The sequence below is a fragment of the Heloderma suspectum genome, chromosome 5 (genome assembly GCF_057233095.1).
Source record: "Heloderma suspectum isolate Gila_16-S chromosome 5, 16-S_ref, whole genome shotgun sequence".
Taxonomy (NCBI): domain Eukaryota; kingdom Metazoa; phylum Chordata; class Lepidosauria; order Squamata; family Helodermatidae; genus Heloderma; species Heloderma suspectum.
This window is the reverse complement of record NC_139462.1, coordinates 150,546,431-150,567,754: the sequence shown is the minus strand read 5'-3', so window position 1 is coordinate 150,567,754 and position 21,324 is coordinate 150,546,431. Positions and strand designations below refer to the sequence as shown.

General features: G+C 42.0%; 2 protein-coding genes across 2 annotated transcripts; one reads left to right on the top strand and one right to left on the bottom strand.

Moving 5' to 3' along the window:
* Positions 1 to 101: 101 nt before the first annotated feature.
* PSMA2 (proteasome 20S subunit alpha 2) lies at positions 102 to 15,033 on the bottom strand. Its single transcript, XM_084857803.1, has 8 exons — positions 14,963 to 15,033; positions 9,639 to 9,715; positions 8,037 to 8,169; positions 6,556 to 6,678; positions 5,437 to 5,518; positions 3,814 to 3,887; positions 573 to 630; positions 102 to 486 (listed from the first exon to the last, which is right to left on the bottom strand). Exons 1-8 carry the CDS (start codon positions 15,001 to 15,003, stop codon positions 370 to 372), a joined length of 705 nt encoding a protein of 234 aa, XP_084713929.1. The 5' UTR covers positions 15,004 to 15,033; the 3' UTR covers positions 102 to 369.
* A 390-nt stretch (positions 15,034 to 15,423) lies between these two features.
* MRPL32 (mitochondrial ribosomal protein L32) lies at positions 15,424 to 21,055 on the top strand. Its single transcript, XM_084857805.1, has 3 exons — positions 15,424 to 15,626; positions 17,373 to 17,554; positions 19,395 to 21,055. Exons 1-3 carry the CDS (start codon positions 15,530 to 15,532, stop codon positions 19,647 to 19,649), a joined length of 534 nt encoding a protein of 177 aa, XP_084713931.1. The 5' UTR covers positions 15,424 to 15,529; the 3' UTR covers positions 19,650 to 21,055.
* Positions 21,056 to 21,324: the final 269 nt, after the last annotated feature.

The window sequence follows — 21,324 nt, the reverse complement described above, 5'->3', positions numbered from 1 at the left end:
ATTGAAAATCCATGTTTTAAAACCATGTTCTTCTTAACAAAAACTGAAAAACTAGAAGTAACCTGTTACAGTTAAAAGCCTTTTGAACTGTTACCCAGAAATTATGTCACCATTTGTATGTTTATTTTTTTCAGATTGTGTAAACTCCTCTTATATTCGTGTACAGTGTTTAATGTTTTAAGAACAATAATTCCACATCTTAATATTAGGACAGTAGCATTTGAATCCATAATATTTCTTTTAAAAAATCTATCGGATAAACAAAGTAGAAAGGAGAGTGCAGAAGCCAAATATTTAAATGGCTGAAGTTAAAAAAAAAGAAACGAGAGATATCTTTGTATATATCCTGGCAGTTTTCCTTAACCCACGTTAGGCAATTGCAGCCAGGTAATCTTTAACTTCAGTTGGAGTAAGTCTTCGAAATCCTGCCTCATTACAGATGCCAACCTCTATGTTGTCTTCTGTCATTTGTCCTTCAAAACTTTCCTAGAGAGGCAAAAAAAGAGTTTCCTTAAATAAAAAATGTATCTACATATTAAACCTTTAACAAATTTGCTGGGAATATTTCTCACCTTTAGCGTCAAGATAGCAGTATGAATTGCATCTTCAAGCTCTAAATCTTCGTTGTACCTGCAAGAAGAACAAAAATTTCTCTAACAGCCAAAATCCACAGAACTGAAAAACTAGTTCTATATGTGCATGTGTTGTGTTTCTCAAAGAACTTCCTATGTTACATGGCAAACTCCTTTTGAAACCTAAAGAGTCTCAAAGCATTTTGTGATAGGGAGTAGGGTCTACACAAACTCCTGGACATGCTTAAAGTATCTTTGGATGCTATCAAAAGCCTCTGAATGCCATCCAATATACAGTCAGGGCCAGAAATATCAGAACAAGGATAACTGTTTTGGCAGTTGGCCTCTGTATACCACCATATTGAAGTTGAAAGGAAACACACCTAGATGGGAGCGAAGTCAGGACTTTCAGCTGTAATTCAAGGGGTTGGACAAAAGTGGGGCACCAACCATTCAGGAAGGACAGCCAGTGGCATACACACACACCCATCGTTGGTGGCTCATAAGTAATGGAACAAACCAACATCATTTCAAACTTAAGGGTCGCCTTTAATACCTGGATGAAAATCCTTTGCAGTCAATGACTGCCTGAAGTCTGGAACCCATGGACATGACCAAATGCTGAGTTCCCTCCCTCGAGATGCTTTGCCAGGCCTTTACTGCAGCTGCCTTCAGCTGCTGCTTGTTTGTGGGTCTTTCTGCCTTCAGTCTTGTCTTCAGTAAGTGAAAAGCATGCTCTATTGGGTGGAGATCAGGTGACTGACTTGGCCATTGAAGAACATCCCACTTCTTTGGCTCGAGAAACTCTTGGGTAGCTTTTGCTGTATGTTTTGGGTCATTATCCATCTGCAATATGAAGCGGCATCCTATCAGTTTGGCGGCATTCGGCTGAATTTGAGCAGAAAGTATAGCCCTATACACTTCAGAATTTGTCCTGCTGCTTTTATCAGCAGTCAGGTCATCAATAAACACCACTGACCCGGTTCCATTGACAGCCATATATGCCCATGCCATAACACCGCCTCCACCATGTTTGACAGATGATGTGGTATGCTTTGGATCATGAGCTGTTCCTTTCCTTCTCCATACTTTTCTCTTCCCATCATTCTGGTACAAGTTAATCTTGGTTTCATCAGTCCAAAGAATCTTATTCCAGAATTGGGCAGGCTTTTTTAGGTGTTTGCTGGCAAAGGCTAATCTGGCCTTTCTGTTCTTGAGCGTTACCAGTGGTTTGCACCTTGTTGTGAAGCCTCTGTATTTACATTCATAAAGCCATCTCTTGACTGTAGATGTTGACAATGACATGCCTACCTCCTCAAGAGCATTCTTGACCTGGCTAGATGTTGTGAAAGGGTTCCTCTTCACCATGAGCAGAATTCTGCGGTCATCCACTTTAGTTGTCTTCCGTGGTCTGCCAGGCCTTTTGCTGTTGCTGAGCTTGCCAGTTCATTCCTTCTTTTTCAGGATGTTCCAAACTGTTGTATAGGCCACTCCCACTGTTTTTGCTATCTCTCTGATGGGCTTCTTTCCTCAGCCTAATGATGGCCTCCTTCACTCGCATGGACACCTCTTTGGACCTCATGTTGGGAGTTCCAGTGAACAGCTACCAAATGCAAATGTAACACTCAGAACCACCTCTAGGCCTTTTATCTGCTTGATTGGTCATGGGGTACCCAGGAAACAGGCCACACCTGGCCATGCAGCTGCTTGTCAGCCATTCGTTCCATTGCTTATGAGCCACCAATGATGGGAGTGTGTGTATGCTACTGGCTGTACTTTCTGAATGTGTAGTGCCCCACTTTTGTCAAACCCCTTGAATTACAGCTGAAAGTCCTGACTTCACTCCCATCTGGGTGTATGTCCTTTCAATTTCAATGTGGTGGTGTAGAGGCCAACTGCCAAAACAGTTATCCTTGTTACATTATTTCTGGCCCTGACTGTATTTAGAGAAATTCAAGTTTACCAGAGAACATGCAGCTTCTATACATTCCTAAATTCCAGAAGGCAGTTCTATAGCAGACGTGAGTGTCAGAGGCCCTAGACACCTTTGTTCTGAGAGGACACAAAGACACAGTCCTTCGACCACTGGGTAATACCATCACATTGTACCTAAACCAGCTGTTTATTTAAGTGTAGAAATTGCTTTCTCTTTCCCAACTTACATGAGTCCCAGAAAGTCTGAGGATTACCAGAGGTGAATGCCTGAAACTGTTTTGCCCACCTACCCTGAAGGTGAAGCAAGCATATCACTGGCACCTCTTGAGCAGTGTCCAGGCTTGGCAGTAAAGTCACAACTATGTGTGAGTAGACTTTCCCTATACATGAGAGTAGTGTGGGCTGCCTCCCTTTTTTCTGGCTCTGTGGTGAGTGGGCAGGTTTGGAATGAGGGTTTCAGTGTCTCATGGCTCTTTGTAGCCTGTGCTCCTACTGTATTGATCAGCTGTATCTAGTTCTTCTCTTGGCTTCAACTGGCTTTGTCTGCTTTAACAGTACACCTGCATAATCTAATATATCAGCTGCTGGAGTAGGGATAGAAGTGCATCTGTCTTTTGTAAAATATGGGTTGTATTTTATTATCCCCTTGTTTACTGATTAATGAATTTGTTATTCTCAATTGGCATATCGTTAACGGAATTTATGTTTTCTGTACTGTGTAAATGTTTATAAGTTTACTGTAGTATTTTTGTCTGGTAATTTTTCACACTGTACATCTTTTGAAATTTATTGTATTTGTTTTTGTATGGCATTAGCTGCTTTGGACTTTCCTTTGGAGGGAAATTGGGGTACAAAATAACTGAATAAATGAAATTTACTTTCTAAATTTTTCATGGCCTTATATAATTGTGTAGCATTTCTAAATCAAATTAACATGGAATACAGAGTTTTTGTTTTGAACGCAGATGAAGAAGAATCCCATGTATCTTGGAAACTCACTTTCAACATCAGTCCAGTTTACACTGCACTTGCTTTATATGTCTTGTTCTATGGGATCACCATGCCGACCCAAGCCACACAAACACAAGCTTGTACTGAACAAGACAAATTACTTTCTTGTCCAGTTTTCAGATGTGTTTCTAGCACTGTTAGTCGCTTCTAAACTGTAACCCAAGAACTAGAAAAGGGGCATGCTAGAAATTGAAAACTACTAACAAAAACACAGGACTTCACAGAATTCTCTGTTATCTTGAGAATTTTTACATACTGCAATTCAATCACAGGAAAGGTAAAAGAATATTATTACCTCTTTTCAAGGAATGTCTTTCCATTCACATAGTTTTTCCCCATCGCAGTTGCTTTCCATGCAAAGTAAGCCCCCTGGAGAAATGAAAAATACACATAATAATGAGAATGTAGTCTTAAGCTGCAATCCTACACTAATTTACTGAGGAGTAAGCCCATTAAACTCAATGGGGCTTAGTTCCAAGTAGACATGCATTGGATTGCACTGTAGAACTATCTTCTATTCACTGACAAAAACAGTGAATACATAGTCTTACATAAGACTATCTATCGACTTGAAGATATTTAACTCCTCACACTATTTCAGTGTTGCAGGCTCTGGAAAAAATAAAAATAAGTTGACTATAGCCTCAATCCTGAAGTATGACTCTGCTAGATCCATTTATACCAGATGTTCCCTTTTAACAACTCTACCTGCTGAACTCCTAAACTGCTGCTTAAGCCTTGAGTTAAAAAACAGTTTTAAAGATCTGTTGTGCGACTTGCTGAAATGGAAAAGGAAACATGCTAATGCACATATATCAATGCCTATATATTAACATTTCTTCTGTTCTTAAAGTATATATATTCTTTTGTATGGAAAGTACCATGCGGCTTTAGATGCTCTCTCCCCCCACCTCATGCCACAAAAAAGTTTCAAAAGCAGACTTTATGCAGATCAGATGTTCGAAGACGGTAGGGAGAGTCAAACATTCCACTGGCTGCGAAGAGTCTTGAGAACAGTCAGTTCTTTCCAACTGCCAGTTGGTAGTAGTGGGCTAGACTGACCAACAATCTGATTCAGTAAACGGAACAGATTCTAGCTCAGGCCCATCTCAGCTATTACGATTTGATTAGGTCAAAGGGGAGAAGAGAGGAAGGAGTAGTCTCTTTAAGACAGTATCCCTAATGGTTACAGCAATACAAAGTGGCAGAAGACCTGACAGAATCTAGTAAATTTTACTTCACACTGGAAATAAAGGCAGGGCATAAACTGAATCAATAACTCTGTAATCTCTAAAGTTATGAATCACACGGAGAAAGCAGGGAGAGAGGAAAGTATTGCTCTTTTATAATACTAAAACTCAGCGTCCCCCGCAAAAAACTGATTACCAGCAGATACAGGACAGAGAGAATGAAGTACTTCTTTGAACAATACATAATTAATTTATGGGAAATGTGGTGATGGCCACTGGCTTAAATGGCTTTAAAAGGGGATTACACAAAATCATGGAGGATAGGCCTATCAATGGCTATTAGCCATGATAGCTAAATAGAACTTCTAAGTTTGGAAGCAGTATGCCTGAGGGTGAGCAGAAGGAATTGCTGAGGTGAGAGGCGGCAAATGGTGGTGGAAGATTCCGTTACCTCATGTCCCCTTTATGGGCTTTCATGTTGGATAGTGGACTGGACATACCCTTGGTCTGATCTAGCAGGTCTCCTTTATGATTTTAAAACTGATCAGCCAAGATGTCTTGAACCTTATTCTATTCTTGAATTGTTTACCATCCACTCATTTGTATTAATTAAATACAACTAATTCACAGAAAGAGAGCAAGGGAATATTTAAGAGGTATTCAAGTTAATAACTACGTTAGCTTTGTTAAGTTTACATTTCTCAAGAAACCTCAATTTTAATACTTACAGATGGATCAGACTGGAATAAATACGGTCGTCCTTCATTCCACCCACATATTAGCAATGATACTCCAAATGGACGTACACCTCTATCAGGCAAAAGATTTGAAAAGGGTTATCGATATCAGAAGTTATCTGGGAAGCCCTTAAGATCACCATTAAGGATGCTACTGACACACTGATTAATAAACACACTTTGCCACAAGCATGTTCCCCTCCTCTTTCTGAGAGTTACGCAATGTCTTATGCAAGTATCTTGTGCACTTTGGTTCTCAATCATTTAAAGCTGTCAATTGTTTTGCTGGTTCTGCTCCTACGCCTTTCAACAGCAGCCTGACATGAAGAAATTACCCAGGTGATGATTTTGCTGGCATGGAGATAGAGTGATGAAAAAAGATGCAGCTGCTTAATTTCAGCAAGCCAAGCTGCTGTTAAGGGTACAGGAGCAGGGAAAAGTTAGCAATTCTACCTTTGCCACTCAAAAGATTGGCAAAATGCTAAGTACTACTGGTTACAAATAAAGCCTTAGCACTAAAAAAGGCATTTGTTATGGGCAGTGAGAGAAGCTGGCCTCCAGAGGTGCAACAGTCACTGTATTTCCTGCTCTTCATTTGCCTTTGCATGAATAGCTACCTAGGTCATAGGTGGCCAACCTGAGGCAAACGTAGCTCAGTCAGCAAGAGATTCTGACACTGCAGTTGAGGCCGCAGCAGACTCAGTACTATCCTAGATTAAATGAACAAGGCTTTTCAAAAGTGTGCAGAAGAACAATTGGAGCAGGAGAGTCTATGAATCTGACTATGGCATAGAGATGAGACTATACTCCTGCCTGCTTGTATGTCCAGAATTATTTTGCTGTGTGCCCCCCAGCTCAGTAGACGGCGACAAAGATCTCAACCAAGGCACGGGGCAGGGCAACTACATAACAGTACAGTCTAATCTTTGTACAGTCCTTAGTAAATTTCAGTTTAACAAGAACAAGAATGACAGTGTATCATGCTTCGACCTTAACTTCTGGCACACTTGTCAAAAAGTATGGGCACTACTGTCTTGAGATGGAGAGTGCAAGAAGTAAGTCAAGCAAAAATTAATCTGAGACTGGTAGGATTTAGGAAAAATAGCATACCCGGACTGTGTGTATTCTTGCATCACAGAAGCAATCCTCTGTACTAGCTGAGCAGTTGGAATAGGCTCATGATAAACCAAGTAGTACTGCTGGGCCAGTTTACGTGCTCTGTGAACAAGTACTCTGACAAAAAAAATGAAGCAGTTAGAATATCCATTAGAACTTAAGATCCAAAGCAATTTGGAATGATTAAATTTAAGGATTCACCAATACCAGTTAATGAAAGAAAATGGTTAAGATATTGTGCTGGAATATATCTACTCAAAAGCCATCCCAAACGCATTTTCAGCTGTGTTTTTTGACCTGAACACTGGTGAAGCTTAAGCACTCACTGGCAAAACTATGTATTTCATATGCAATGCAAGCCACATATTCATTCTGCTAGATCAGAACGAGGACACATCGAGTTCAGCATCTCATTTTCAAAGTTGACAGCCAAATACCTCTAGGAAATCTGGATCCTATGTGTAGTAAAACTCTGCAAATTTAGTGCTAAAGTGCTCTGTACCTCACACTGTCTTCCAGCCTTCCTTGTACTTGTCCCTTTTGTGTGCATGAACTGAAGATATCCAATACTGGATAAGCAACTACTCTAAGCCCCATAGTATCCTGGGAAGTGGTAATCCACAAATCTCCAAGCATGATTCAAAAACAGACATTAGCCCATGAACTGATATCATGAACCAAGCTAGTTGGCAAACAGACCTAACACGAATGGGACTAGAAAAAACACTCAACCATGGTAGGTATGGAGCAGGTATTTCAGAATACCCCAACTGTTACTGAGTGAGGGTCTTTTATGCCTTCACTTCTATCTTGCTGCATGCTAAGGAAGAAGCCACAGCTGGCCACAAAATCTTGGGAGACAAGAGACCTGCCCAAACTTGCAACACGAAGGGAAATTAAGTGTAGAATGGTGTTGCAGGACCATGCTACTGACCCTGTCCCCAAGGCTGCACATGCGTTAAGCGTGGACATGTGCAAGGGAAAGTTTTCACACAGAGATCTACGCATGTAAGCTTTCCCTTGCAGATGTCCTAACCTCTTAGAAAGAGTGGATGTGTAGCTCCTGTCCAACTACACTAGTTAAGTCTTGAAATGACATCACGGGCCTGACACTGCTCACTGAAGAACAAGACCAACTGTGGTCCCCCATGGGTGCCCTAACTCCCATCACTGAATTCCTCCATCCCACCCCACGTGCCTGTGCTCTCCACTTCCTCCCTCAAACATTTTCATTCAGAGCACTCTTTCCCCACCACTGCTAGCAGCAAGGAAAGAGAAATCTGTACTGGAATCACCAGGAAGTCCACGCGCACGTGAGTGTGTACAGACATATGTTGTGTGTGCATGCCTCAGTAGGTGTATGTGCATACATATGTGTGGGTGTGGCCCTGACACAGAATCACATGCAGTCCTCAGGGGTTGTGTACCATACCCCGAAAAGGGTATGTACCATGTTATTTTTTCCCACCAGGTACCTGTAATCAGGGCCCATGCCGCTATATACCAAGCCTATGTGTTTGGTAATGGATTCCACTTTGTGTACGCTCCGTTCATCATACAGAATGGATTTCTGCTTTTTCTCCGTTGCCAGTACCACACCATTTGCAGCTGCGTAAAGAAAATAAACACTTTACTCAGTGTAGCTAGGCCTTCTTCCTCTTTTCCTTGCAATCCTTTAAATCTTCCCTGCTTAAAGCCAATAGCTAGAAGAATTCATTTACCTGTACATTTTTTACTGAACATACCATATAGATCCCAGAAAGTATTTTATATTGATACATAATATAAGAGCCAGTGTGGTGTAGTGGCAAGAGTGTTGGACTAGGAGCTGGGAGATCTGGGTTCTAGTCCCCACTTGTTCATGGAAGCTCACTGGGTGACTTTGGGCCAGTCACAGACTCTCAGCCCAACCCATCTCACAGGGTTGTTGTTGTGAGGATAAAATGGAGAGGAGGAGGATAATGTAAGCCGCCTTGGGTTCCTTGCAAGGGAAAAAAGGCGGGGTATAAATGCAATAAATAATAATAATAATAATAATACATATAGAATCTACTTCAGTCTTGTACTTGTACTTAGGTGTACTTATTATGTGTTACCATAACATCACTAGAAGTACTGTCTTAGAGAAAAAAAATCTTCAGTTAAATTAAAAATATCCCTTTTGTATATAGATTTCTAATTTCTTACAGACACAAAATGCTATTTAGAACCCTGAATATATTTTCCAATCTGAGAGATATAATTCCACACATGAAATGCTTATGCAATGCAAGACTTTCCCTCTCATAAAAAGGAAAACCCTTGCATGGGAAAAGCTCTGTATCTTTCTCTACGCCTTAGATCTGCAAGTGGCATACATATGGGTCCCAGGCAATCTTCCATCCCCAAACTAGCCAAGCTGAGATCTGCCTAGCTTTAGAGCCAAAGCAAACATGACAGTAGCAAACCCTATGTTAGGATTTGCCACTGCTGAACGCCTACAATGCAGGAGTGGTGGCAGAGGTAAGACTTAAAGAACTGCTTAGATGGGCAAGAGGGGAGACTTGAAATGTTTGCAGAACCCCTCCACTTTTCAAGCACAGGAAGGGGGACCCGCGGAAGAGTTCATCCCCCACCCCCACATCCATTTTGTTCATTTCTTAAATTTGTACCCCGCCTTTCCATCAAATAGTGCTAAAGGCAGCTTACAGTGATAACGTACAAAACATATAATAAAATACAAAGCAAAGAAATAAAAATAAGACAGGTAAAACATTGATAAAACTGATAACAAATAAAATCACCAGCACCACATAGACACTGGAGAGATTTACCACAGCACAGATTAGGTCAAGCCATGTTAAATTGAGTTACAGCCTGAGCAATGGTACTTTCAAATCATTTTCCAGCCATCGCATTATAGCAGACTTAATAGCTATATCCCAAATCTCCTTTGGCAAGTAGGAATAGCTTCTAGGAAACCAGACAGTTTTAGAAGTTCACTCTTTTCAGCCACAAATTGTCAAAGTAGGTACATGCAGGCATAAAAGCTACTAAGGTTTTTGTTGTCTTATTGATCATGTAAACACTTTTTGTACCTTTAATTCCAACTGATGGGGCTCCTGCTGCAACAGCTGCCAAAGCATATTCAATCTGAACAAGCTTTCCAGAAGGGCTGAAAGAAAGCAGTTTATTCGTGAGACAATTTGGTAAGAAAATATTTTCAAGTCTGAAAAATCCTAACAATTACTCACTTAGCCTCTTTTCAAAAAGATACTGAGCACATTTTAGAAACTAACAATACATACAAGCAGAACGGAGCAAAATTCACTCTCTTCAAAATAATTGTCTATGGCTGCAATCCTATGCACACTTTCTTGGGAGAAGGCTCTACTGAATTAAGTAGAATTTTCTTTGGAATAAACATGTTTAGGATTGCACTGGATGTTTCATGCAGTCACGAGCTTATATCCAGCCAGGCAACAGGCTCCTGTTAATCCGAAAGTTAAAACTTCCAAGAAAAACGCTGAAGATAACTTCACTTTCATTTTTGATTTCTGGAGGAACATCAGTTCATAATGCTTTTTTAAAGACACAGCTGTAACACTAAACACACTTACTACAGAGTTAGCCCCACTAAACACAGTGGGACTTCTTTCCAAGTAAACATGCATAGGATGGCACTGTAAGGCTGCAATCTGAATGAAACTAATTTGGGATTATCTGTAAATCCCACTGAATTTAATGGGACTTATTTTCAAAGGCACACCTCACAGGATCTGAATAAAAGAATTGTTCATAAAATCGTCACATGTGTAACAAGTCAGTACAGACCTGCATGTTTGTCAGTCTACAACCAGAGAAAAGCTGAAAAGCTCTGCATGAGTGCTATTAAACATGACTGTATTAGTAGCTAGAATTAAAGACTAGGATCCAGAGAACCAAGAAACTACTGAACACAACCAAAAACTGTTACACAGAATTAAAAGTGATTGGCTGCTGCACATATTGTGCAGTTTTCAAACTATTTTTGTGCTTATTAACTAACGTGAGCTTTTAAAATAGCAAATGAGTCATTACTTTCAATTTTGATTTCCCCAGTTCTCCTGTATATACTGCAACCTAACTTCACTTTGGAAAAATCAAACAGCATTTCTGAATAAACATAGGATAGGACTACTCATCAGTCACTCTTACTAATATTTCAAATATGTCATATTACTCTGACATATTATGGACAGTCCAATAATTCACTGTGTCAGTGGAATAAAACAGTAGTAAATCAAAGTGCCCCTTCATGGATCACTGCCTTGTTGTGGCGAAGGGGCTTGAGTAACTCAGTGAAGCCATAAGCTATGCCATGCAGGGCCACCCAAGACGGACAGGTCATGGTGGAGAGTTTTGACAAAATGTGGTTCCACTGGAGAAGGAAATGGCAACCCACTCCAGTATTCTTGCCAAGAAAACCCCATGGAACGTATCACAAGGCTAAAAGACATGACGCCGGAAGATGAGCCCCTCAGGTCGGAAGGTGTCCAATATACTACTGGGGAAGAGCAGAGGGAATTTCCAAGTAGCGCCAGAAAGAGTGAAGCGGCTGGGCCAAAGCCGAAAGGACACTCAGGTGTGGATGTGTCTGGTGGTGAAAAGAAAGTCCGATGCTGTAAAGAACAATATTGTTTAGGAACCTGGAATGTCAGATCAATGAATCAAGGTAAGCTGGAGGTGGTCAAACATGAGATGGCAAGATTGAACATTGACATCTTGGGAATCAGCGAACTAAAATGGACAGGCATGGGCGAATTTAATTCATTAAATAATGGTGACCATTATATCTACTACTGTGGGCAAGAATCCCTTAGAAGAAATGGAGTAGCACTCATAGTCAACAAAAGGGTGGGAAAAGCAGTACTGGGGTACAATCTCAAAAACGATAGAATGATCTCAGTACGAATCCAAGGCAAACCATTCAACATCACAGTAATTCAAGTCTATGCCCCACCCACTGAGGCCGAAGAAGCTGAGGTTGATCAGTTCTATGAAGACCTACAACACCTTCTACAACTAACACCAAAAAAAGATGTCCTCCATCACAGGGGACCGGAATGCTAAAGTAGGAAGTCAAGACATAACCAGGATAACAGGCAAGCATGGCCTTGGTGTACAAAATGAAGAAGGACAAAGGCTAATAGAGTTTTGCCAAGAGAACATGCTGATCATAGCAAACACTCTTTTCCAACAGCACAAGAGGTGACTCCACACATGGACATCACCAGATGGTCAATATCGAAATCAGACTGATTATGTACTTTGCAGCCAAAGATGGAGGAGCTCTATACAGTCAGTCAAAACAAGACCTGGAGCTGACTGTGGCTCAGATCATGAGCTTCTTGTTGCAAAATTTCGGCTTAAATTGAAGAATGTAGGGAAAACCACTAAACCATTCAGGTATGACCTAAATCATATCCCTGATGAATATACAGTGGAGGTGACAAATAGATTTATGGGATTAGACCTAATAGACAGAGTGCCTGAGGAACTATGGACGGAGGTCCGTAACATTGTTCAGGAGGCAGCAACTCAATCCATCCCAAAGAAAAAGAAATGCAAGAAAGCCAAGTGGCTGTCTGATGAGGCTTTACAAGTAGCTGACGAAAGAAGGGAAGCGAAAAGCAAGGGAGAAAGGGGAAGATATATCCAACTGAATGCAGAGTTCCAGAGAATAGCAAGGAGAGACAAGAAGGCCTTCTTAAATGAACAATGCAAAGGAATCGAGGAAAACAACAGAATGGGAAAGACTAGAGATCTCTTCAAGAAAATATGAGATCTCAAGGGAATGTTTTGTGCAAAGACGGGCATGATAAAGGACAAAGAAGGCAGGGACCTAACAGAAGCAGATGAGATTAAGAAGAGGTGGAAAGAATACACAGAAGAACTATACAGGAAAGATCTGAATGTCCCTGATAGCCATGATAGTGCAGTCACTGAACTTGAGCTGGACATCCTCGAGAGTGAAGTCAAGTGGGCCTTAGGAAGCATTACTAACAACAAAGCTAGCGGAGATGACAGTATTCCAGCTGAGCTATTTAAAATCCTAAAAGATGATGCTGTTAAAGTGCTGCACTCGATATGCCAAGAAATTTGGAACACTCAACAATGGCCGCAAGACTGGAAAAGGTCAGTTTACATTCCAATTCCAAAGAAGGGCAACGCCAAAGAGTGTTCAAACTACCGTACAATTGCGCTCATTTCACATGCCAGCAAAGTTATGCTCAAAATCCTACAAGCTAGGCTTCAGCAGTATGTGAACCGAGAACTACCGGAAGTACAAGTAGGGTTTCGAAGAGGCAGAGGAACTAGAGATCAAATCGCCAACATTCGCTGGATCACGGAGAAAGCAAGAGAATTCCAGAAAAACATATATTTCTGCTTCATTGACTACGTGAAAGACTTTGATGGTGTGGATCACAACAAACTCTGGCAAATTCTTAAAGAGATGGGAGTACCAGACCACCTTACCTGTCTCCTGAGAAACCTGTACGAGGGTCAAGAAGCAACAGTAAGAACCAGACATGGAACAAGCGATTGGTTCAAAATTGGGAAAGGAGTACGACAAGGCTGTATATTGTCGCCCTGCTTATTTAATTTATATGCTGAGTACATCATGAGAAACGCCGGGTTGGATGAATCACAGGTCGGAATTAAGATTGCCGGGAGAATTATCAACAACCTCCGATACGCAGACGATACCACCCTAATGGCAGAAAGCGAAGAGGATCTCAAGAGCCTCTTGTTGAGCGTGAAAGTGGAGAGTGCAAAAGCTGGTTTGAAACTCAACATTAAAAAAAAACGAAGATCATGGCATCTGGCCCCATCACTTCCTGGCATATGGAAGGGAAAGAAATGGAAGCAGTGACAGATTTTACTTTCTTGGGCTCCAAGATCACCGCAGACGGCGACTGTAGCCATGAAATTAAAAGACGCTTGCTCCTTGGGAGGAAAGCTATGGCAAACCTAGACAACATAGTAAGAAGCAGAGGCATCACCTTGCCGACAAAGGTCCGTATCAAACCATCAAAGCTATGGTTTTCCCAGTAGTAATGTATGGCTGTGAGAGCTGGACTATAAGGAAGGCTGAGCGCCGAAGAATTGATGCTTTCGAACTGTGGTGCTGGAGAAGACTCTTACGAGTCCCCTGGACTGCAAGGGGGTAAAATCAGTCAATCCTAAAGGAAATCAACCCTGACTGCTCGTTGGAAGGACAGATACTGAAGCTGAAGCTGAAATATTTTGGCCACTTAATGCGAAGAGAAAACTCACTGGAAAAGACCCTAATGCTGGGAAAGATTGAAGGAAAAGGGAGAAGGGGACGGCAGAGGATGAGATGGCTAGATAGCATCACCGATGCAATGAATATGAACTTGAGAACACTCCGGGAGAGAGCGGAGGACAGGAAGGCCTGGCATGCTATGGTCCATGGGGTCACGAAGAGTCGGACACGACTTAACGACTGAACAACAACAACAACAACAAATCAAAGTGGCGTATTAGACAAAATTTGCAGATAGCCATGTTTATCCATCACAACAAACCCAAAAGAACAGTAAGATCTTTTATTAAGACCAACTGAAATGTTACAACGTACTGAGGAAAACTTCCTTACTGTGACCACAGTATAATCACAAGTCACAAAATTTTTATGATTTAAATTAAATCATTAAATAAACGCTAAAGTTGATCACTAATGTGGCACTTTAACAACAAAGAGGATATTGATTAAGGACATAATCCTAAACAGCTACCCACAGAACTCAGCAGGACTTGCATCCAAACAGACACATGCATAGGACTGCACTGTAATTCAAGGAGGCATTACTTGCGCGCTATTTATCGTTTTCCAACCGGGATTTGGTTTCTCAGGAGGGATAACCCACAAGGATAAAATATATGACTGAATTCTACCCCAAAGGGGTTTTCTGGGTATTGTTTTGGGAGCGCTGTATGTTTAGTCTGTAAAAGCTGTGAACAGGAGGCGAGCCCTGTTTCTACCGGGAAGGGAAGCCAGGCCTGTCTTGGGTCAGTGACTTGACCGAGGCCGCTCCAGGCGTCTGTGACTACACTCGAGTACTGAACCCAATTCTCATATTTCATGGGGATCACGTGCTCATGGGTGCAGTTTGGGGTCTTACGGCGATTTCCGCGCCACTCTCCCCTGCGTGTCGCTTCAGCCAAGCGGTGCGTGCAGGACGAGCAGCGACGGTGACTCCACAAAATCCCGACCTTCCCCGGCCCAACGGGGCAGAGCGACCCTGGCCGGCCTACAGCTCCCCCCCTCGATACTGACTGTGTGTCGCTCGGACCGCTTGGGCCCGCTCAAGCGCGCGCGCCTCACAGGGCTTCTCCCCGAAAGAGCATTTCGTACCTGAACGTGGTGAGGGAGAAGCTGTAACCGCGTTCCGCCATCTTGGTCCGCGCGATCGCACACCCTCACTCGCCCCTCCTCCTCCTCCTCCTCCTCCTCCTCCTCGCGACCGGCTCTCGCCTCTGAGGCTGCGCACGCTCGAAGCTTGGCGCGAGCGCAACACCGGCGACACAGACGGGGAAAGCGAAGCTGAAGACGACGACGCATAGACCGAACTTCCGGCGAACCCTGAAAGCCGCAAACGACCGTGACTCTCTTAGGCCGCCACTCTATCCCTTGGCGCCTCTATGGTGGAACCCCTCCTCTCCTTCGCACGGCTTGCAGTCTCGCCTCAACGCGAGGCGTACGGAGCTCAAACATGAAAGAGACCGGTAGCGTAGCGGGGCTGCTGGGAAGTGTAGTTCAGCTCCTCCGCAAAGAAGTGGTTTAACGGAGAAGGGCCGGAAAGGAGGGAAGATACTGGGCTTCCCAGCATTCTCTGGGGCCGGCGCTCTCTTGTGCTTTCAGGCTCCGTCGTTGAACGGCAGCGCGGCGAAAAGGGGCCCAGAAGGCGAGCGACCAGATACCATGGCAGTGTTGCTGGTGTTCCCGTCCCCCTTGCCGAAGCTCCGGAGCTTTCTCCGAAACTGCTGGGCGCAGCTCGGTGGGCACAGCCCTCCTTGGGGTAGGCGTCTTTGTTTCGTTTGTCGTGTGCTTGCCTTTAGTGCAGCAGACTAGTCCTCAAGAGGTCGGCGGAGGCTGCGTGCGGCTCCCCTTCGCCGTCACCTCAGTCAGGCTACTCGGTGGAGGTTCCCCGTGAGCGTCGTCAGTCCGCTGTAGATTCGCTTCAAGTGGTAACGCCGCCCGATCTCTCGAGTAAGCAGCCCGGCCTGATCGCTGGCATAGGAGGCCGTGGTTCTGCTGCTGCTTTTTTCCGGTGCAGAAGACATCTTCCAGAAAAAAATATGGCATGCGCCGAACGGCGCAGGGAGAGAGTGGTTGCGGTTATTGAGACAAAGGAGAAACTGGGTGTTGGTTAACAGAGCAAAGCAGTATGGTGGGGATTGGGGGATTCTTAAAATAGGCCTCTACGTTTCTGAGCTGTTTATTTGTTACTTATTTAAAATATTTTAACCCACTTTTTCAGGGCGTAGCGAAGGCTGATTATAATATTATAAAAACAGGAACATGCAAATTACAGCTACACACACGTGCAGTGTGCAGAGCAGTAGGGGCAGCAAATGATTTTCAGGCAACAAGTGCAGACTGGAATAATTGTGTTTCGAAGTTAAAAAAAATAATAATAATAGTGATGAGGCTATATATATATCTTTGGGGACAGAGTCGCTGGTGGGCCAGAGAGTAGGGCCTCCAATGCTGATCTTAGTGTTTGGGCAGGCTCATACAGGTGTATGTGGTCTGAAACCATTCAGGGCTTTAAAGAGCAAAACAAGCACCTAGCTCATTGTCTTAATCTGCGAAGCTGCAAAACACAGAATCAGTAGAAAGTTCTGGAGGAGGAAGCAAGAAAGGATATTTAATTCCTTCTCTTAGAAAATAATTGGATGGTGTGAGCATACCCTAGGGTGTAATCCTGTGCTTATTTACTCAGAAGTAAGTCCCTTTGTGTTCATTGGGGCTTACTTCCTTGTAAGTGTGTTTAGGATTGCAGCTTTAGCAATAAGCCCCATTTAACATAGCAGGATTTATTTATCAGTAAGCATGTATAGGGCAGAGCTATGTATAGCTAGCCCTAGATGTTATTTGTTCATACTCCTCACCCCAATAAATCAATGGAAGACTTGCATTGAACAAAACTATTCCGTGTAGCATTGCATCTGATTGATAAAGCTGGAGTACTGTGTCCAGTTCTGGACACCACACTTTAAGAAGGATGCAGACAAACTGGAGAGGGTTCAGAGGAGGGCAACAAAGATGATCAGGGGACAGGAAACAAAGCCCTATGAAGACAGACTCAAAGAACTGGGCATGTTTAGCCTTGAGAAGAGAAGACTGAGGGGAGATATGATAGCACTCTTCAAGTACTTGAAAGGTTGTCACAGAGAAGAAGGCCAGGATCTCTTCTTGATCATCCCAGAGTGCAGGACACAGAATAATGGGCTCAAGTTACAGGAAGCCAGATTCCGGCTGAACATCAGGAAAAACTTCCTGACTGTAAGAGCAATACGACAATGGAACCAATTACCTGGGGAGGTGGTGGGCTCTCCCACACTGGAGGCCTTCAAGACGAGGCTGGGCAGCCATTTGTCAGGGATGCTCTGACTTGGATTCCTGCATTGAGCAGGGGGTTGGACTCGATGGCCTTGTAGGCCCCTTCCAACCCTACTATTCTATGATTCTATGATTCTAAGCTTAGCAAACTACATGTACTGGGTTATTTGTAATGCAGTTGTCTGTTGTAATCCTTAAGCTCCTGCTTTGGCTGTGCAGGCTCCAGCTTTTTTGCCTGAGCCTGCGGAAGAAAAAACTTTAAGTGATGAGACTTCAAGCTTTTTAGACAGCATATTTTGGATGGCAGCTCCAAAGTCAAGGCGGACCATTGAAGTGAATCGCTGCAGGCGAAGAAATCCTAGGAACCTTATAAAGTTAAAGGTAATTTGTTACATTCTATTGGTTTTTTCATTTTCCTTGTTGTAAGTTTCCTTCCTTGTGATGTTCCCAAGATGTTTGTAGTTTTTTAAATACTAATAATAGTGTTGTAAGATTACTGTAATATCATGCAAACTTCTTTAGCAGTAGTTCTGCTGATTCTAAAGTAACCTACACTCATCATTGGCCTTGAATGCATTGCTGCCTGCTAACTTTGAGCAAAAAATATTTAAGGGAAGTGCTTTTATTGGACCAAGGTCTTGACGTGTAGGAACATAAACTTTAGAGTTCCACAAAACACTTCATTAGCTAGTTAAGGATGTAAACATTTTTACAGCCCAACACAAAAACTTACTGGATTGAATGCAAATCTATTCATACATGGGCATAAAACCTATTCATTTCAGTGAATCTGTGTTTGACTAAATCTGGAAACAACCCACTGTGTTGGAATAAGTATTTTGGGTTTCCTATACAAGTACATCAGGACAACCTATAATACAGTATGCCTCACAGGTGTAGCTGGGGCATTATAAGTTTGTTACTGAGCAAACGTTTGGTGTGTCGCATATGGAAACCCTTCCTAACCAGGATTAGTCATACAAGGTATGCGTGCAGTTTTCTAACATATATGTGCTGGATGTAGCAAACCACACTAAATGTGACATCTGTTATGGGGCTACAGATGATTTCATTCTTGTACATGGAATAGTGTAAGGTTGTCAACTGGGACAGCGTTACAGCGCACCATGTATTTCATCTAAAACCTGCCACCAGGTAAGGGGATTTTTAAAAACTGGTTGAAGTATAGCTTCAGCACTGCGAAGTGGGAGGCACACAAAGAACAAGAAAAAATAAAAGAAGAAAATGTGTGATTGTGAACTAACTCCCTTTTAAAATTAGCTAATTTTTTCTCTTCTTGAGAAGGAAACAATTTGAATAATAAAATCCTATTTACACCAGAATGTCAAGCCAAAACTCTGTAGGCAAGCAATTCCCTCCTTCCTTACCTGTCTTCTAATATTGAAATGCCCATTCTTCAAAGTCTCCTATTGTCAGTTTCATTTCTCCTCTCACATGCTCACACATACTTTGACTTTTTGCACTACATTTTACTGCCTTTTTTCAACATTATTTTAACTCTCCATTTTAATCTATTTCTTCAACATTATTTTATTTGTGTGGTGTAGTGGTGAGAATGTCGGACTGTGGGCTGAGTTCTAGTCCCCACTTGGCCATGGAAGCTCACTGGGTGACTTTGGGCCAGTCACAGACTCAGCCCAACCTACCTCACAGGGTTGTTGTTGTGAGGATAAAATGGAGGTGGAGGAGGATAATGTAAGCCGTTTTGGGTTCCTTGCAAGAGGAAAAAAGGCAAGATATGAATGCAATAAAATAAATAAATAAATAAATAAATAAATGTGATGGTGAACCAAGATAAGAGCACTCAGCACTCCACATGTAATACCCTGATAATTCAGAATATGTATTCTGTAGCATGCTAAATAGATTTATGATAGGTATATAAATCAATAAATTGTGAGATTATCTTGCATATTGTGAATTTTACATGGCACTGGGCTATGCATGAAGATAAAATATGAAATCTGTCTCAGGCTCCTGTGCCAAATCTTCATTTTAAAATGAGATGGTGCTGCACTTATTGGAAAACGTAAAACTTTGTGTTCTAATTGACATGAAAGCTATCCCAGCTTGCTGGAAAACCATGTATTAAAGTGGTAATGAGATTCTAATAGTTATCGTCCTGCATATCTTGTAACATTTGTGAAACCTCTTTTATCATACATTTTAAGATTGTGTTCTCTCTTTTTTTGTCTTTTAGAAAAATATAGATGTCTGTCCTCAATGCGGCAACTTGAAACAGAAGCATATTCTTTGTGGTTATTGTTATGAAAAGGTTAAACAGGAAACTTTTGCCATAAAGAACCAAATCAGGGCACAGGAAGGAGGACCACATAAGGCTCCCACTGTAGAGACTATTGTACTGTATGAAGGAGAGAAGCCCAGAGATAAAGATGAAGGCAAGCGGATCATAGAGAGAAACAGGAAACGTCCCTCTTGGTTCACGCTGGACTGACTTTGTAGCACAGTGAAATCTCCAGTTACAAATACCAAAAAAAGTGTCTGATACTACACAACCCCAAGATGGGTAAAAAAAAAAAAAAGGACCATTACAGTATGATGTCATTGCTATGTTTTGAATATTTTTTAAAAAATCTAAAGATAGAATCAAATACAATCAGACAATAATTGTGCATTTGGAATATACCTGGATAGCTAAGTTAGCTACTGTAAATTTAGTCCATCATCTGCATTATTAAAGTAGGCTGGGTGAGTATTTTGCAGGAGTAAATTCTTAGTTCATACATCTTGGTGTCATGACACTGCACCTTCTTTTAAGCTAAAGCATGGATTTAAAATGCATTTGCAGCAAAAATAAAGCATATTCAGCTCTGTAACGAGTGCTGTGTGTTGGTCTTTGAAGTTGTAGGCACTTCTGAGGTATGAGGAATATTGACATTGTACTATATGGGAATGTATGAAGTCAAGCAGACTAGTAGAACCTATGAACAATGCACTGAGTTGACGTTAGGCTCTAATGCGATGATAGTCCCATGGCTGTGTGGTGCTTTGTTCTTTCATTGCTAGTGACTGCATCTGCATGTGACAGCCCCTTAACACTGGCTTCTACTCTGAAGTCTGTAAAACACCTAGTTGCATTTGCAGCATTAAGTCGCTGAGAGGCCCTTTGAGATCCTTTCATGACAAAGGCAGCCACATTAAGAGTTTGAGCCAGAACATGGGTAAGCTGGAGTACTTAAATTTAAGCTAACTTCATCTCATTGATTCACCATCTAGTGGCACAAGTTTAATCTCATTGATTAAATGACAGTGTGACTGAAATACCATGTGTTAATTGGGTTGTGGGCTTGTAAAAAAGCTGTAAGGTTTTTTAATGCATTCTTGGAAAATCAAATTGAGCTTATCAGCTACCACCTCTCATGTGGACCTATTTTTTTTCCTGTGTTAAGTCAACAAAGAGTGCATGTTTATCATGCAAGTAAAACTTGTTTGCCTCAACAAAGTGAAATTGTATGCTTTGGCAGTTGCACACTTTTTAATGTTATTATCCATCTTTTCAAAGAAAAAAGTTAGGCCTGTATGTACTCCTTTCCTTGGGGGGAAATTAAGAAGTGCCCAGAAAAAAACAAATTCTGTGCTATGTATTATGATTGCATTGGTCAATGTTTTGCAGAATTTGGAGTTATTTAGCTAGAATTGGGTATTGGAGGACTCCAAGGAGGGAGAGATGTGAGTCATTATGGGGCAAGGCCAGAAGGTGAGGGGATAACTACAGGTCCAAAGGAAGCCTTTGCCACCCCACCCCCTTTCTGATATTTTCTGTTTTAAAATTCTTCTCTACAGCCCTAATGATTAGAAATTTGTAAAAAAAAAAAAAAAGAGAGATTCTCAGGTGAGACCTTTATGCCCAAGTCAGTGAGGAAGAGCACAGAATCACATGGAATATTGTAATATGAAGCTATAGACAACATGATGTTGGTCTTAACAAGGAATGCTGGTCAGTTCATCAGTACAACAGAGCAACAGTGATGTCAAGAAACAATAGATGTTCACTGTATTACCCTCTTAGTGTACAAGTGCTTGAAGTCCTGTTTGTGTACAATGGCTGGCCATTGATCATACTTATGAAACACTACAGAACACTATTAGTGGCTAGATTGGGACTGCAG